Source organism: Garra rufa, chromosome 8 (assembly GCF_049309525.1).
Source record: "Garra rufa chromosome 8, GarRuf1.0, whole genome shotgun sequence".
Classification (NCBI taxonomy): domain Eukaryota; kingdom Metazoa; phylum Chordata; class Actinopteri; order Cypriniformes; family Cyprinidae; genus Garra; species Garra rufa.
The window spans coordinates 17,623,186-17,641,949 of NC_133368.1; the positions used below are offsets into that span (position 1 = coordinate 17,623,186).

At 35.7% G+C, this 18,764-nt stretch overlaps 1 protein-coding gene across 2 annotated transcripts in view; it reads right to left on the reverse strand.

The window, feature by feature from the left end:
• The window catches only part of LOC141341032 (kalirin-like), a 40,498-nt gene extending 21,740 nt beyond the window's left edge, over positions 1-18,758 (reverse strand). For both annotated transcript variants that reach the window (XM_073846169.1, XM_073846168.1), the window contains exons 1-12: positions 18,704-18,758; positions 13,453-13,568; positions 8,824-8,890; positions 8,148-8,251; positions 7,986-8,055; positions 7,816-7,902; positions 7,216-7,308; positions 7,051-7,101; positions 6,820-6,897; positions 4,609-4,794; positions 2,096-2,267; positions 1,798-2,018 (exon numbers count right to left, since the gene is read on the reverse strand). In XM_073846169.1, the coding sequence (XP_073702270.1) occupies positions 1,798-2,018; positions 2,096-2,267; positions 4,609-4,794; positions 6,820-6,897; positions 7,051-7,101; positions 7,216-7,308; positions 7,816-7,902; positions 7,986-8,055; positions 8,148-8,251; positions 8,824-8,890; positions 13,453-13,568; positions 18,704-18,706 (1,248 nt within the window). In that variant the 5' untranslated portion in view covers positions 18,707-18,758. The remainder of the gene's footprint in view (positions 1-1,797; positions 2,019-2,095; positions 2,268-4,608; positions 4,795-6,819; positions 6,898-7,050; positions 7,102-7,215; positions 7,309-7,815; positions 7,903-7,985; positions 8,056-8,147; positions 8,252-8,823; positions 8,891-13,452; positions 13,569-18,703) is intronic.
• Between the last annotated feature and the right edge of the window lie 6 nt (positions 18,759-18,764).

An 18,764-nucleotide genomic window follows, 5' to 3' on the forward strand; every position in this document is an offset into this window, starting at 1 on the left:
AAAAGTATATAAATTGTTACTTGTCGATTTGTTTTGAAAATAACTGATCTTTTTGCTGGAGAAGTCCCTTCTTCCTCAGCTGGGATCATTTAGACCCCTTTGAAGCTGCATTTTAACTGCATTTTGGAAGTTCAAACTTGGGGGCACCATACATATCCATTACATATACATATCCATTTTCCTCAAAAAACTATTTCTTTACGACTGAAGAAAGAAAGACATAAACATCTTGGATGACAAGGGGGTGAGTACATTACCTGTAAATTTTTGTTCTGAAAGTGAACTAATCCTTTAATATCTCTGATCCTCTGTCCCACAATTCAAGTTTAAACTCTATGAGTTATGAACCTCCATGAATCAGGATTCATATTACTGTATGGGCTTCCGAAGGCAGCATAAAACTGTATTGCAAGTCATTTTCACAATCTAAGTTCACGATTGTAACATTTTAAAGATTATTTTAGGGTTGTACAGACATTGGTCACCTTTGTAGTTGCTCTGCAAATGGGAATTTTGGGGAAATTTGCGTGAGAGCAAAAAAATTACTCATGCAAAATTGCACACCAGGTTCAAGAAAGAAGTTTGTAGGGTTTACTAATAGAAAGTGGCTTGGTTTGAAAGTGATCTATGCGTGAGCAGTGCTTTGTCTATCACAATAGAGATTGGACCTTTTTACGTGAAATTTTGCAAATGTTTACAATCAAAATGTTACAATTTACTTCTCTCTGGTTATTTATGCAGGCCTTCTCTAATCATTTAGTCTGCATAAACCCACTGATTCCACCTTGAATTCATTCATCATTGCCTCCATTTTTAAAGGGTTAGTTTCCCCCCAAAAATTAATTCTGTCATTAATTACTTACACTCATGTTGTTCCAAATCTGTAAGACCTTTGTCCATCTTCAGAACACAAATTAAGATATTTTTAATGAAATCTGAGAGCTTTCTGACCCTGCAGAGAGCAACGGTACTGCCACGTTCAAGGCCCAGAAGGGTAGTAAGGACATCAATAAAGTAGTCCATGTGACATCAATGGTTCAATCTTAATTTTATGAAGCTACGAGAATCCTTTTTGTGCACAACGAAAACAAAAATAACAATTTTATTCAACAATTTCTTCTTTTGTTTCAGTTTTTGATACGCGTTCATGAGAGTAGTAGAAGGAAGTGTTGAATAAAGCTGTTTTTGCATATAAAAAGCATTCTTGTAGCTTCATAAAATTAAGGTTGAACCACTGATGTCACATGGACTATTTTATTGATCATCTTACAGGGTTGGATCAGCATGAGGGTGAATAATTAATGACAGAATCCCTTTAAGTGCCACACCCACTTGTTACAATCCAATCAACACCTGATGCATAGAAGTCCAAGTCCTCACCCTGCCGTTGTTCTCTTTCAATAATCTCTTACACTCAGATGTGTGTCACAATGCCGAAAGAATATATTTTTGACAAAACTTGTTTGCTAACGGGAATTAGTACAATGGAGGCTTATTTGAAAGGGCTTGTTTTAAGAATCCAGTTAGGTAAGCTGTCAAAATGGCCCAATGAACTGTAACGGTTACTCAGCATTCCACTGGGATAAGGTCATAACTACAGGTGGGGTAGACACTCTTGTGTAGTCTATGAATTAACTGCTATCCAAAAATCATGGATGAGTCACACAAATATGCTCATACAGACGCCACCCTAAGAAAAACATCATCATTCAAGTATGGATTTGTATAGATTTCTATGAGCCACCATAAACTCTAGAGTGCAGATGTTTAATGTTAGCAGAGGTGTTGCGTCCTCACCCTGTGGTATCTGTCCGAGTCGTGGCATGGACCACCGTTGGAGGTAGTTAGCTTTAGTGGGGTGGAGCTCCGTCCAGACAGAGAGGGTTTCTCTGCTCCGAGTGACACAGTGGAGCTGGGCCTGCTGTTGGACTGACCTATTCGCCCACTGCTGGAGGAGTTTCGGGTCAGAGATTGAGAGCCACTGCGCTCCTTATGATACTCGATGGGAGACTGCAGAGCTGTAGACAGAGGCACCAATGATTTCAATAGCTCAACAAGAGGAGAGTTTATTATAATCATATCAACCTCATCTTACCTGACAAGAAGTTGCTCTGTAAATCTAGTAGCTCGGTGATATGCTGAACCCAGACCTGTTTAATGTCCGTGTTTGCCGCTTGAAGGGTAAAACGTTCGGCTGACCCGCGACACGACAGCACAAACTTACATGGATCGTTTTCAACATGCTCTTCCAGGCCGAGGAAGCTCACCTGCACAAAGACACACACAAGTCAGTATCACACCTGGTTACAGATGTCTAGTAGCCAGGGTTGTGATTTTCAGAAATCCCATAAAGTAAAGCCCAAAGTGTCCTTCAAGTTTTATGTGAACGCTTAGTCTATGTGAACAGGCAAACACATAGACTTTTTTTGTGAGGAGACTTTTTAAGCTTTGAAACCTTTTGTTTTGAACCAGTGATTCTGAGCGAGTATCAAACTGGCAAATGGATTTCAACTGTTTCAAAATCTCAGTGGTTCACCACTATGGGGCGATCTCTATGAACTCATGAACCAGTGTCTATATGATTATTTTTTATAGGTTTTTACAGACACTTTATTTTTAATGGTATTAGATGGCTTGATAATTGTATTTAAAGGGGTCCTATTATGCTCTTTTACAAAGTCTTTATTTTGTTTTGGGGGTGCACTAGAACATGCTCTCATGCTTGGTGTTTCGAAAAACGCATTGTTTCTCACATAATTTACATTATTACAATAACTTTCAACCCAGGCTGGCACAAATGGCTCAATTAGTTCCGGGTTTGATGAAGGCCCACCTTCTGAAAAACGAAATGTGTTGTGATTGGTTAGCAGTCCCACTGCGTTGTGATTGGCCAACAGCTTAGATGGCTTAACCTTGTCCCTCTCCACCCACCAACAATTTGAATTTCCATATGCAAGATTTATTTGAATGATATTCTAATGAGCTTTGTGACATCATAACATCTGGAAAACAATGCTTTGTAGTCCAAACGAGCTGTTCGTTGTAGCTGATTAGGGATTTTTTAAAAACAAAATATTTCCCTTTGAAGCAGAATTTGAGATTTGTAACTTTGTATGTTTTTTATGCCCAATCATATGCACCACACACTGACTAAAATTCAAAAAGTGAAAAAGCATAATAGGACCCCTATTCAATTTTCAATATGACATTTGCAATGTTTTTATGCATGTTTGGGATGGGTTTTCATTGCATTTACAGGCATCACCAGCAGGTGGCACTTTGACAAACTAATCACTAGGCAGGGGACAAACTAATTAGTGCAACTAAACCTCAAGGCACATGTGTATGCGTATATGTTGATAGAAAAACCTGGGTAACACTTTATAATAACTATCCGTTATAACTAGTTAATAAATCATCAATAAACTGTTAGTTAATGAGTTATAAATGACTTGTTAACTGTATTTTAATGATTTATAACTATACCTAATAAATTAGTAATAGATCATGAACAAGCTGTTAGTAAATTACTTACTAAAGACTTGTTAAGTATCAGTTAATAGTTTATATATGTTATTGGGACGTTATTCTAAAGTTGCAACTATTCTTCATTTATTAATTGTTAGTAATTGTAAGATAAGCTAATAACTAACACTTAACTAAAATATTAACTCACACTTTACAGATCAGTTGTTCATAGTTTCACCATCTACTAATACCAGTGAAACTTTGTAGAACAGCAAATGGATGGAACAAGTTCAAGCTACAGAACTTTGATGTGATATTTAAAATATAAAATTTTTGTACCTCAACCTTGTTCCACCCATAGGCTTTTCTGTGTACTGTGTTTTACCAAAGAAGTACCTGGATTTATCTCAGTATTTTGCACATCACTGCTGGTTCACTCAGTATAGAGGGTCCAAGGTGTGATACAACATGTTCATATCAATAATACCAATGGCTAGATTTTTATTTATTTTGTTTTCATGTTTAGCACAAAAAAGTGCCCAAACCTCATGGGTTTGTATTCTGTTGTATACTTCTGTTCTGCCATGTGATGGCTCAGTATGTGTGTTTCTATACATTAAACACAATGTTCAACATTTCATCTGTGGAGTTTCTTTGATGTTAGTTATTAGCTTATGTATGTTATTGGGACGTTATTCTAAAGTTGCAACTATTCCTCATTTACTAACAGTTAATAAATGAAGAATAGTTGCAACTTTAGAATAACATCCCAATAACATATATAAACTATTAACTGATACTTAACAAGTCTTTAGTAAGTAATTTACTAACAGCTTGTTCATGATCTATTAATATTTTATTAGGTATAGTTATAAATCATTAAAATACAGTTAACAAGTCATTTATAACTTGTTAACTAACAGCTTGTAAGTTATCTATTGGCTATCTATAAGGCACAGTTATAAATAATTAGCAAACTATAAACTGTTATTTAACAAGTCATTTATAACCCATTAACTAACAGTTTATTAATGATCTATTAACAAGTTATAACAGATAGTTATTATAAAGTGTTACCAAAACCGGTATGCATAAAAAAATGAAATATACTCTGGATTACAACAACAGTGTTATGGTTACCTTGATGCTCTTTTTAAACTGGTATCCTGGCGTGGATGAGCCTTTGCGTAAGAGCTCGCTGAAGATGACGATCTGTTCGAACAGGAAGACCCTGCGCTCCTTACTCCGGGACAGAACGCCAGAGTCCTGCTCTGTCACAAAGAACGTCTCCTGCTGCAAGAGCTTTCCCTGACTCGTCAACTTCCCCTGAGGCGCACAAACACATAAACTCATTAGTCTGACATAGTGAACTCGCTCTGATATATTCAAGTGAACATTAACACATGCCACCAATTGTAGAGTGTTAAGTCTCGATTTGTGTTAAAATGCTAAATTTACTAAGATAAAAGAGAGTTGATCCAAAAAAAGACAATTCTGTCATTGTTTACTCATTTGCATGTTGCTCCAAACCCATAAGACTTCTGTGAATCTTCTAAACACAAATTAAGAATTTTTTTTAAGATTTTTATGTAATTTGAGAGATTTCTTTTCCTCCACTGAAAGTTAATTCCACTAAAACACTTAATCTTTAAAAATCCAAATGCATAATACAGTTTAATCCAACTCTTCTAAAGGGACAAAATTAGCTATAGAATACATCAAACCATGCTTGCTTGATGCATGAGAACTAGTGTTGTTTTTGGCGGCCGATTTTAATTTTAGTTTTAGTCTAGTCTTTGTGTGACGCTGTCATTTTAGTTTTTATTAGTTTTAGTCACGTTCATACTCTTTTTAGTCTAGTCAAGTTTTAGTCAACTAAAAGTCTGAGCATTTTAGTCTTATTTTAGACAGAATTACCCATGACTATTTTCGTCTAGTTTTAGTCGAGGAAAACTGATGACATTTTAGTCTAGTTTTAGTCAATGAAAATTGTATTTTAGTCTATTTTTAGTAATGCAATTTTATTTAACCCAGTCAATATAGTATAGAAGAAACAAAGTTTTCTTTTAGCCAAACCCATTTCAAACAAGGTTATCTTATTATATTATTGTTACCTTATAAGCTCAAGAATACATCCATTCCAGACATTGAAGATGCTCTAATTTGAAATTACAACATTTATTTTGCCTACCAAACATGTTAGAATTACACACACATAAATTGAAATAAAATAAATAAAACAATAAATAAAATAAAATAAAATAGCATCACATGACAATGCCAGAAAAAAAAAAAAAATACATTCAAATTTAACAAACGTGACTGCTTCGTATTCTGATTCAAACACGAACTCCTTGCGCAGGTTTCAAGTGTCATTCGCTTCTTTATTAAGAAAAAATCAAAATACGAATAAATATGTAGGTGTAGTTTTGTGCATGTTCATTTAGTAGTGATTCCCACTTCAAAAGCACTTCTAATTAATAATAATATTAGTCAATTTAACAATATTCTTAATTTACTTTGATCATCTATGGCTGCACAAATCATGCTTGTACTTTTATAAGTTTATTTACAGATTAATTAATTTGTGTAAGTAAAATATTTCTTATTTTCGTTGATTCATTTTGTGAAACTGTACAAAAATCACTTTGACATCTGGGACACAAAATAAACGTTTTTATTTATTTTGTATATAGTCTCGTTTTTATTCGTCAACGATATTGCATTATACATTTTATTATAGTAATCGTCACATGACCAGCATTTTCGTTTCGTCTCGTCTCGTTTTCGTCATGTGATAAAGGTTCGTTGACGACGATATTTAGTCATAATTTTCATTGACGAAAGCAACACTAATGAGAACAAACTTAATTGGTTTTTATGGAAACTCAAACATGTCTGTGTTACAAGTAACATATTTGAGCGTTCATTTACAAAATTTGATGAACTCTATGTATGTGACATATCTTGATGAATGAAGAGACTAAATGAAGAGACGTTTGGCAGACGTCTGTAAGATGTCAGTTTTACATAAATTCTAAATCATAAACATCTTAAAGACATCTAATAATCGTCTATTTGATATCTGATAGGAAATGTCCAACAGACATATTGCAGATGAGCAAACTACATCTTGCAGATGTAAATGCAGACGTCTCAGAGATGTACGTGTGATATCAGGGATCACATCATCAAATTAAATATTTTAATTTGTGTTTCAAAGATTAAGGAACGTCTTCTGGGTTTGGAATGACAAGTGGGTGAGTAATCATGGTAAAATTACTGTAACCTTTTACAATGTATATCAGTAAACTTGTTTTGATGAAACCTAATGAGTTTTTTTGGGTTAACCTCAAATCCTTGCAATCTTCCCAGATTCATCATGTCATTGCACAGCTTTGGCACTTGGGACATCAGATCTACTGCTTTCTGTTACAGAAAAACAACAACAACAAAAACTTGTATGACCTCTGGGCATGAATTACAAGCTGCTTCAATAAAAGTCTAAAATGCATTATCCTCAGTTTATGATTGACCATTTTTATTACACAAGGCTAGTGAGCACTTTAGGTTCATTTTTACCTCTATATCCTGACAATCCAACCCTGCCTTTGCGCTGTATTTCAGAAAGTCCTTAAGCAATAAAAAAGAAAAAAGAAATTGATTAGAAATCATATACATCATTAAAACATTATTAATCATTAATATTAGCAATTACAGCATCAATGACTTCTTTAACTACTGTACCTTTAATAAAAGTTGGTATTTAGTAATTCTCTGAATGGGTTTAATGAGAAAATCACTGATGCTCAGCCTTGAGCTGACGTCTTGCTGAATCCCCTGTGACCCAAAACAGACAGATGAATATAAACTTGCAATAATTATTATTTTTTAGTCCTACAACCAAAAGATTTAGCATTTCAAACCTTCTGATTCTATTGTCCCAGAGTTATTGTTCCTTGTCCCAAACAAGTGTCATCTACACACTAGTCCACTCTTAAACCTTTTTGCGTTTATAATTATGCTCTTGCAAACTATTCCTAACTAGTCCTAATTTCCAAATTCCAAATAAAGATTGAAAAAGCAGTGACTGTGGTCTAGTTTGCTTACAGCTTTATAGCTTTAAAACTTTAGTTTAGTTACTTTTGCTGACTGTATTTAGGCTACAAAATTGCACACAAAGTTATGTGTGAAGATTGAACAAACATCTAAGTAACTTTTGTTGGTCACAGAGCTTATTTACTACAATAACCTGAAAGCCAATGAAAAAAGTCCTATTGGGGAATTGTCTTCAAAAATATGTAATCACTGGAGCGCTCTATTGCAGAAATGTAAAGTGTCTCTTACCTCAAAGTATGAATCGTATTCTGCAACGATGAATTCAGATTTGGGTTTGTTTTGGCAGTAAACCACATACATGTGGAGTCTTCTCTCCTACACACAGAAAAAGAAAACACTTCATGAGCAATGCCTTTACACTGCTAATGCATCGGACCTGATGTCAATCACTTACTCACATGTTTACTGAACAGCCCAGGCAGTTTTTCATGATCTTCAAGACATTTTTCCAGTTCACCAACAAAAAAACTTCAGACAGCAACAGAAACATCAAATTAGTTCAATTTGAATTATTTTTCAATAAGAGGAGCAGATATGCTCAAGGAATCTGAGACACTCACTCTTTATGCCAGTCGTAGATTTGGTGAATATTCCCAAAGACAATCTTATCTTTTCCTTTCATATCATCAGGAACTCCTTTCTCCTCTATTCTCTTCATAAACCCCTACAGAAAAAAAAACATGTACATATGAGTCACCACTCTTAACACATATACATGTAAATTCATAATGGCAACATTAACTCACATGTCTGTCTACAGTAATGATAAATGAACACTGAAAAAATAGTGATGTAACGCAAATGAGCAATGACACAGTAAATGATTCCAAATGAGAAAGATGCAAATGGCTTTGATCTTAAGACAGAACACTGCAAAAAAAATGCCTTTCTTCGATTTTTTGTCTTGTTTCCAGTCAAAATATCTAAAAAATTCTTTAATCAAGAAGGATTTTCTAGACAAGTAAAAAAAAAATTCTTGTTTTCAGAGAAAAACAAGTCAAAATTAAGTGTTTTTGCTTGAAACAAGCTAAATAATCTGCCAATGGGGTAAGAACAATAATCTTGTTTTGTGTTTGAAATAAGATATTTTCGCTTAAAAAAAAAAAAAGAAAAGCATTTTTTGCAGTGAAGACAAATGAAGAAGAACAGAGTAACACTAGAGTGTTTTAAGACAAAATATGCCTTTAAACACACAATTATACACAGTTTTACTGTCAGAATGTCAGCTATTCTCACCTCAACCACGATACCCAAATCTTTCACGTAGTCTTTTTCTGTCTGGATTAATTCATTCACAACAAACCTACAACAGAACAAACATAAAATAGCTATTAAAGACTTTTGCACAGGCACAAAAGGACTAATCTGTAAAAAAATGTGTCAGGATAAGCCACATCACATCAAATGAAAATTTACTCACCCTCAAGCCACCCTAGGTGGATATGACTTTCTTCTTGCAGATGAATACAATCAGTTATATTAAAAAAAAACTCCTGGCTCTTCCAAACTTTATAATGGCAGCAAATGGGGGGTTGAGATTTTTAAGCAAAATAAAGTGCATAAATCCATCATATAAAGTATTTCACATGGCTCCGGAGGGTTAATAAAGGCCTTCTGAAGTGAATCAATGTGTTTGTATCCAAATATCCATATTTAAATAATTATAAGCAGAATTCTCAAGCTTCTGCTAACTGTTGTACGAATATTCATATGAATCAACATTTTTCTTTACAAATCCTCATTTTGTAATCCTAAATTGTGATTTGCTTTGCTCTTTTAGCAGCGCTTCCACATTTTATTATGATTATACGCCATTCTCTCGTGAACACTTGTATGACAGTAAGCGGAAGCTAGAGATTACGGTTTATAGATGTAAGTATAGATATTTTTCATACACAAACACACTGATTCACTTCAGAAGGCCTTTATTAATCCCCCAGACCGGTGTTAAGTACTTTTTTTATGATGGATGGATGAACTTATTTAGCTTCAAAAATCACCATTAATCACCAATTCACTGCCATTAGAAAGCTTGGAGAAGCCAGGACTTTTATTATAACGCCGACTGTATTATTCTGAAAGAAGAAAGTCATATGCAACTAGTATGGCTTGAGGGTGAGTAAATCATGGGATAATTTTCATTTTTGGGTTAACTATCCCTGTAAGGGTGTTGTAGAGTGAAAGAAAAATTCTAATAAAAAGGCCAAATGCCTATAAAGATAAGCTTTCCCATAAATATCTCTAATCTTTAATGAGAGCCATATCGTTCAGCAAAATGATTTTCTCAATATTGGCTGCTACATGAACATGGAATTAATTCCAGATCTAGTGGCTTTAAAAGAAGCAATTGCATTTTACCAGATGTTACCAGATTTTTTTCTTTTGCCATACCACAAACACTCTGAGTTAGGTCTGCGCAATTCTCAATCTTTTGACAAATCTCAATATTAATGTACTTGCTCTGGAATGGCTTGGAATGGTGCTTCATATATTTAAAAAAAATAAAATAAATAAATAAAAAATAAATAATAATAATAATAATAATAATTAAAGCTGCAAGCAGCATTGAGCGGGGTTCGAGTATTTAAGGCCTTTACGGCTTCTATACCGTTAGGGTGTTGGCCAACACGAAATATATGGCTGACACCAGAACATACACATTACAAAGAACACACTCACAAACAGAAACATACACAGAAATGAAATGGTTAAACTATTATGTTCATTAAGCATGATTACAGACACAGACAGATGCACACATATTTTGTTGCACATAAGAGATTTGTACAATAAATGATAAGTGACAACATGCTTAAAACTTGTGTTTTTAAGATTTGATATATCATTGTCATGTTTCACTGTAATCATAATCATGTGTAATTGTCAAATATGATATATCTGTATAAATTAAGTTTCAAACTTTGGCTTAATGTGATTTGAAAAGCTATAACAGTGATTTAGTATCACTTACATATCAATTCAAAACTACATAAAGCCATTAAACCCCACAAAGCACTGTTCTATTAACATGTGTAAGCCCATTAGTGGTATTCTACTGCCATCTAGTGGCTATAGTTGTAATTTTATTGAAATAGAGGTGTATTGTTTTTAAGCTTTATAACTACTAAATTGCCTTTTTTTGCCATAAATATATGCTTGTTTTGAATCATATGATACATAATTTTACTTAGGTTTGTGAATTTTTGTTTTATTTTAGTATTTGTAGACTTTAATCTACACTAGATAAAAAACATTATGAAATGGCTCTGTTATAGCTGTCCAAATGCAAATGTTCAACATTTTTTTGATAATTATTGACTAAGAGAGTCTGGAGAATTGTACTGCACTGATCTTATTGAGTATGGGTTGAAAACCCAGGACGAGTTCAGCAAAGTATGTTTTTATAATTATTTCACGTATTAAAAGAACAGTTTGATTGACAACATTGGTCCAAGAGGCAAAGTTGTTCAGAATGAGGAGATCTATCATATGATATGAAGATATAGTGTATATGTGAATATTTGGACGTTTCATTGGGTTTTTAGTTCTATATACAATAGAAATATCATGTTTTGACACCTTTTCAACTGTTATAGCGCCACCTATGGTCCGATCGTCATGAAACTTTGCATGCTTGTTAAGGGTCATCTGCTACATGTTGTCACCCATTTCTGTAAAGTTTTAAGTTTTTGTTTAGGTTTTATAGGCTTTTGGATATATATTGCCACGCCCCCTTTACTAAATGAGCCCATTATAGCCAACCAAAAGACAAAATTCAACATTTTTTTGATAATTATTGATCTACATAGTCCAGAGAATATTACTGCAGTGGTTTGATCCAGATCGGGCAAAAAACCTAGGACTAGTTCGCAAAAGTAGGTTTTTAACAAATTTGTGAATAATTAATGAACGATTTGATTGACAGCAATGGTTCTTGAAGCAATTTTTCTCGGCATGAGGAGATCTATCGATTGATATGCATATTGTGTGGATGTGTGAAACGCCGCGCGATTACAGAGGCAAAAAAACTCGTTAGCGCCAACTAGTGGCCGATTTTTTTCAAAATTCTTACAGACCTTTAGGGCCGCGAGTCGAACATGCCCACCGAGTTTCGTTCTGATTGACCTCCGTTAACCTTGTCAAATAGGTGCTCAAACTTCATTGGCCAATGGCGGCCATGTTTTTTGAGATACGCCAATGTTCTCATAGACACTTGTGCCCCTTTGGTCCAAGTCACTGCATACCAATTTTCAAGTCGATCGGACTAACGGCTGTGTATTTATAGTCAATAATATGTTTTTTCCGTCTTATAGCGCCACCAAGTGTTCAAGCTCCGCAATTTTTTTTTATTTGACCAAGGATTGAGCTTATACACATGTGTACCAAGTTTGGTGAAGATATCTCACTCTGTTCAAAAGTTATAGCCATTTTAGTAAAAGTGGCCCCGTCGGTATCGAACATTTTGGTGGCCCTTTGCGACCGTGAGTCAAAAATTTTACTTTTTTTTGATAATTATTGATATTCAGTGGCCAGAGAATATTACTGCACTGGTTTGGTTCCGATCGGGCGAAAAACCTAGGACTAGTTCGCAAAAGTAGGTTTCGGACATACGTCCATTTTTCGGGGTCAACCGTGCGTCGCAGCTCAAAAATTTCGCAATACACTTTTGTTCGGCCTGACCCAAGGATCGCAGCGATGTAAAGTTTTTGAGTCTACGACAAGCGGTTTACGAGATTATGGCCAAAATGTCCAAAATTTTAGTTTTTTGCGCTGTAGCGCCACCTATGGTCCGATTGGGCTGATACTTTGATAGGTTCTCCTCGATTTTTGCTCTATCTTCTGACCAAGTTTCAAGTCTCTAGCACTTACGGTTTGGGCTGCACGTTCAGTTTTACGGCAGAAAAATAATAATAATAATAAAAATCCTAACAAATACAATAGGGATTCAGTGCTACGCACTCGAACCCCTAATAATAATATTTATATACATTATATATAGAGCCAGGAGCATAAAGACAAGTCCTAATACCAGCTGAACACCTCTGGTGTGACTTTAAATGCAACCTTGAGTCAAAAACTCATCACCACTTGTACATACATTATATGGACAATAGTATTGGGCCACCTCTTCTTTAGAACAGAAAAGGCACTTCCATAACTGGCACAATTATATTTCCATCTCTGTTTACCAGTTTTGGAAGTGTCTAAAATGACTGTACCCTTATGTACAAGACACTGGTGTTTGGTGATGAGTTTTTGGCTCAACGTCGCAATTTAAGGCCACACCAGAGGTGTTCAGATGGGATTAGGACTTTGCTTTCTGCAGACCAGTCAAGTTCTTCCACATCGACTGAATCAATCATTTATTTTTGAACAGTTGCTTTATACACAGAGGCACTGTCATGTTAGAATAGAAAAGGGTTCTGTCCAAACTGTTGCTGTAAAATTAAAATCACACAATTCCCTAGAATATAATTATATGCTTAGACATTAAGATTTGTACTCATGGAAACTACTAAAGTAGTTAAACCTGTTCATTAGAAGGGGGTGTGCCAATACTTTTGGAAATATAGTGTATATAAACAATCTTTTATACATTTTACTATAATTATATTGATTTATGCATTTAATTAATTATATAAACTAAACATTAAATAATAATAATAATAATAATAATAATAATAATAATAATTAAAACAGGTATAATTTAAAACAATCTGTGCAAAATCAGCTACACTGCATTGGCAGCAGGGATTACGCCCCACAAACAACCTGTGATTTAGTCACCAAGACCTAAAATTAGACTGTCATGTCTGTAGAATTTACTCTCAGACCATCCCAAATGAGAACGAACTCGTGTCTTACATTCGTCCACGAAGTGCTTTGGCTTTCTGCTCCAGTTCGGGGTTTCTGGGTGGCGCTGGGCTCTGCTCAGCTGGGTTCACTGAGCTGAATCCTGGGTATGAGCCTGGCTCCAGCGTCTAGAGCAACAGAAACGAGACAAACACAAATACAAGAGACTCCAGTCAGTATTTGAAAGGCCAGGCCTAATGTGGGAGAACAAACACAGCAATTCAATGGTTTATGTGTGACACGACCCTAAACTGCAGTAAACACCATCAGAGCTGCTCAGAAGATTCAAAGGGGAGAAAAGCGTCACTCTGGGCCACAGAGTGGCTATAATATCCACCAAGTTTGGGCAGATTTTATTACTTCATCACCACAAAATGCCTGCAAGATGACTGTTAAGAATGAATTCAATGCATGAATGCATATGCTTGCGGACTTATGAAAGTAAATAGAGTCAGCTGTCTTATTGGACACGATAAATAAATGAATAAATAAATATAAATATATCTTAAATTAGGGTGACCATATGTGCCATTTTCCGGGGACACGTTCTGGTCTGGATTTCTATATTGCCAAAACCTGTTTTTTTGTTTGTTTTGTTTTTATATATATTTAATATAGAAATCCTGGCTAGAACGCCTCCCCGTAAAATAGCAGATACGGTCATCACATCTTAAATAAATATATCTAACCCTCCATTTTAGGTCTTAGATGTTCTACCAAACTGATGAGCTGAATCGGGTGTGTTTAATTAGGAAGAGTAATGTGTACTGTTTGTGCGCCTCCAGGAACAGAGTTGGGAAACACTGTCATACCCTTATCAAAATTTATATGACATCTGCCTCAAATAGCAATCAAGATTAGTAAATACTGAAGTCTGTTTATGGTGGAAATGCGAATTAGGACACAGGAATAGACTATTTTAAAGTCATATGACCAAAAACCAACTTTGTTTCTTCATATTTACAGACATTGTCATTATACAACACTCTTCATATTATACTATGATAAGTATTACTAGATAATAAGTTTTTATTTCTTTATTCGAATGCTTCTAAAATAGGTTCCAGAGGTGCTGGATTCAAATTATTGTTGTGGCACAAATTAAACACAAAGGAAAGAAATATATTTTACTTGATGATGCTTCATGATGCCATAGAAGAACCTTTTTTTGTTGTTTTTGGTTCCATAAAGAACCTTAAACATCTAAAGAACCTTTCTGTTTCACAAAAGGTTCTTTGTGGCAAAAGAAGGTTCTTCAGATTATAAAAAGGTAAGAAAGAGATGGTTCTTTTATTTTTAGGGGTGTAGGCTTAGGGTTAGATTAAGTTGACATGTACTTTCAAAGTTACTTATAGTCAGTAGAATGTCTGTTGGGAGACCATCACAATAAAGAGTTAGCAGATATTAAGTAGACAGTCTACTTATACTCTAATGAGAGTTTGTAGACATGTACATGCATTGTTACCTAGTGTCAACAGAATGTTCAAAAGGAACCATCAAAACAAAGTGTTACCAAATAACATTTACTGAAAAAACTGTATAGACGTAAAGCTGTTTAAATCATTTTCAGAGTTGTTTTAGAATTTAAGGTTTATGAAGTTATAAAATTGAATATAGCTTTACCTCACAGAAAAGGTAACATTTAAAGGGATAGTTCACCCAAAAATGAAAATTTGATCTTTATCTGCTTACCCCCAGGGCATTCAAGATGTAGCTGACTTTGTTTCTTCAGTAAAACACAAACAAAGATTTGCAGTCTGTCAGTCATATAATGGCAGTCAATGGGCACCAAATCTTTAAGAGTAAAAAAAAAAACATACTCAGACAAAACCAAATTAAACTCTGCGGCTTGTGACGATACATTAAGGTATTAATACACAAAATGATCGGTCTGTGCAAGAAACTGAACAGTATATATATAATTTTTTACTATTGAGTACATATTGAGTGCATCCACAACAGCTGGTGCGTGATGCGTCAACATGCTCTGGCATAGTCGGTGAGAAGTCCATTCCCAGATGAGTTTGCACAAGGAAACGTGATCTTTAAGTTTTTAATCGGTTGCCAGAATCGGGATAAGCACAAGTAATTACCATTTTGAGTAGCCGCTATGCACTGTGTATCGTCACAATCTGCAGGTTTTGTCTGTGTATGTTTTTTTTTTATTCTCAAAGATTTGGTGCCCATTGACTGCCATTATATGACTGACAGACTGCAACGGTTTGAGTTAAAAATCTTCATTTGTGTTCTACTGAAGAAACAAAGTCACCTACATCTTTGATCCCCTGAAGGTAAGCAGATAAACATCACATTTTCATTTTTGGGTGAAATATCCCTTTAATGTATTTGTTCCATTCATTTTCAATGCATTTTTTTAAGAAAAAGTGACAAATGGAAAAAAAAAAAAACCCTGAATATTCTTTGATGGTCAAATATATAATGTAACTAAAGCTACTTGATCTCATGACAAAATGTACCTATGAAAACTTTTTCACAAGACATGAAATATGTACCAATAAGAAAATTTGCATTCGATATTAAGCTCGATATGGCGTAGCTTGTCAGAGATATACGTATCTGTGTATTAATTGCCGCTCCAGCGGAACCTGAGCGGAACGCACGTGATGGAGATTTACTACTAATCAAAGTACCGGCTTCATTGACTAAACGCGCCTCACAATATCGTTCGATATATTATCCAGCCCTAGCAGACACATACAAAACCAATGTCACATAAAGTGTACCATATGTACAGTCGTGGCCAAAAGTTTTGAGAATGACACAAATATTAGTTTTCACAAAGTTTGCTGCTAAAATGCTTTTAGATCTTTGTTTCAGTTGTTTCTGTGATGTACTGAAATATAATTACAAGCACTTCATACGTTTCAAAGGCTTTTATCGACAATTACATGACATTTATGCAAAGAGTCAGTATTTGCAGTGTTGGCCCTTCTTTTTCAGGACCTCTGCAATTCGACTGGGCATGCTCTCAATCAACTTCTGGGCCAAATTCTGACTGATAGCAACCCATTCTTTCATAATCACTTCTTGGAGTTTGTCAGAATTAGTGGGTTTTTGTTTGTCCACCCACCTCTTGAGGATTGACCACAAATTCTCAATGGGATTAAGATCTGTGGAGTTTCCAGGCCATGGACCCAAAATTTAAACGTTTTGGTCCCCGAGCCACTTAGTTATCACTTTTGCCTTATGGCACGGTGCTCCATCGTGCTGGAAAATGCATTGTTCTTCACCAAACTGTTGTTGGATTGTTGGAAGAAGTTGCTGTTGGAGGGTGTTTTGGTACCATTCTTTATTCATGGCTGTGTTTTTGGGCAAAATTGTGAGTGAGCCCACTCCCTTGGATGAGAAGCAACCCCACACATGAATGGTCTCAGGATGCTTTACTGTTGGCATGACACAGGACTGATGGTAGCGCTCACCTTTTCTTCTCCGGACAAGCCTTTTTTCAGATGCCCCAAACAATCGGAAAGAGGCTTCATCGGAGAATATGACTTTGCCCCAGTCCTCAGCAGTCCATTCGCCATACTTTTTGCAGAAGATCAATCTGTCCCTGATGTTTTTTTGGAGAGAAGTGGCTTCTTTGCTGCCCTTCTTGACACCAGGCCATCTTCCAAAAGTCTTGGCCTCACTGTGCGTGCAGATGCGCTCACACCTGCCTGCAGCCATTCCTGAGCAAGCTCTGTACTGGTGGCACTCCGATCCCGCAGCTGAATCCTCTTTAGGAGACGATCCTGGCGCTTGCTGGACTTTCTTGGACGCCCTGAAGCCTTCTTAACAAGAATTGAACCTCTTTCCTTGAAGTTCTTGATGATCCTATAATTTGTTGTAGCCACAATATCCTTGCCTGTGAAGCCATTTTTATGCAACGCAATGATGGCTGCTTGCGTTTCTTTGCAGGTCACCATGGTTAACAATGGAAGAACAATGATTTCAAGCATCACCCTCCTTTTAACATGTCAAGTCTAACCCAATCAGCCTGACATAATAATCTCCAGCCTTGTGCTCGACAACATTCTCACCTGAGTTAACAAGACGATTACTGAAATGATCTCAGCAGGTCCTTTAATGACAGCAATGCAGTGGAAAGTTTTTTTCGGGATTAAGTTAATTTTCATGGCAAAGAAGGACTATGCAATTCATCTGATCACTCTTCATAACATTCTGGACTATATGCAAATTGCTATTATATAAACTTAAGCAGCAACTTTCCAATTTCCAATATTTATGTAATTCTCAAAACTTTTGGCCACGACTGTACATTCATCTGTCCCAGGGAAAAACAAACAAACACTCTTTTAGCTCCGCTCAGTGGACATTTCACATTTAATATGTGACAAAACGTACATTAACGTATTTTGCGCCTTGCGAAAAAGTTCCTAAAGGTACATTTTCGTCATGAGATCAGGTTGAACTAAAGCCACAGGTGTAGAAAAATAAAATGATCTAATACTCTCATAGTGTAGCATGTCTCATGATCCAAAAAATCCCAATGTGAATGCAGAAAAGAAATGACCCCCTTACTAAGCCGAACTTTTCCCAAGGTTTTTTTTTTCTTTCTTTTTTTCTCTTTTGGTTCCTTGCCACTGTCGCCTTTGGCTTGCTTAGTTGGGGATACTTCATTTCTGGCAATATTGTCGACTTCATCACACAGATACTGGTTGAACTAAACGAAGCTAAATCAATGATGTGAGTGTTTACTATTGTCCTCTTGCATTATCTACACACTATTTTCCAGTTTAATACCGTAAAGCTGCTTTGACACAATCTGTATTGTATAAAGCACTATATAAATAAAGGTGACTTGAATGCTCAGGACACGTGTTGAATCTGTCAGATAATAGATGCATGCAGCAGCTTTAATGGAAACCCAATCTTTAAATAGAGCAAGCTGTCAGACAATGAACAGAAACAGAAACATGCTCTTAAATGAACACAATGACAACACTACGCAGCACAGATTCGCATGTTGACATTCAACACAAATCCTAGCAGGTTTGTCTACACCTACAAATGAGGTCAAGTGTACAGTAATATTAAAACAATAAACAGAGCGGAACAGAACAAAAGACACGTGCATGTGAGACTATTGCAGAAAATCTCAGTAGTGCAATAGATGCTCAAGGGTTAGTGATTGTCTCGGAGCAGTAGAAAACAGAAAGGAAAAGAGGAAAACCAGAAGGTTAGTTGATCAAACCTCCCTGCTTGTGCCAGGAGAGGAGATCAGGTTCAGCGGCAGACTTACCATCTTAGTTTTGACCAGTTTTTCTATAGCACTGACAAGCTCAGCGGCACTGGGGACGTCA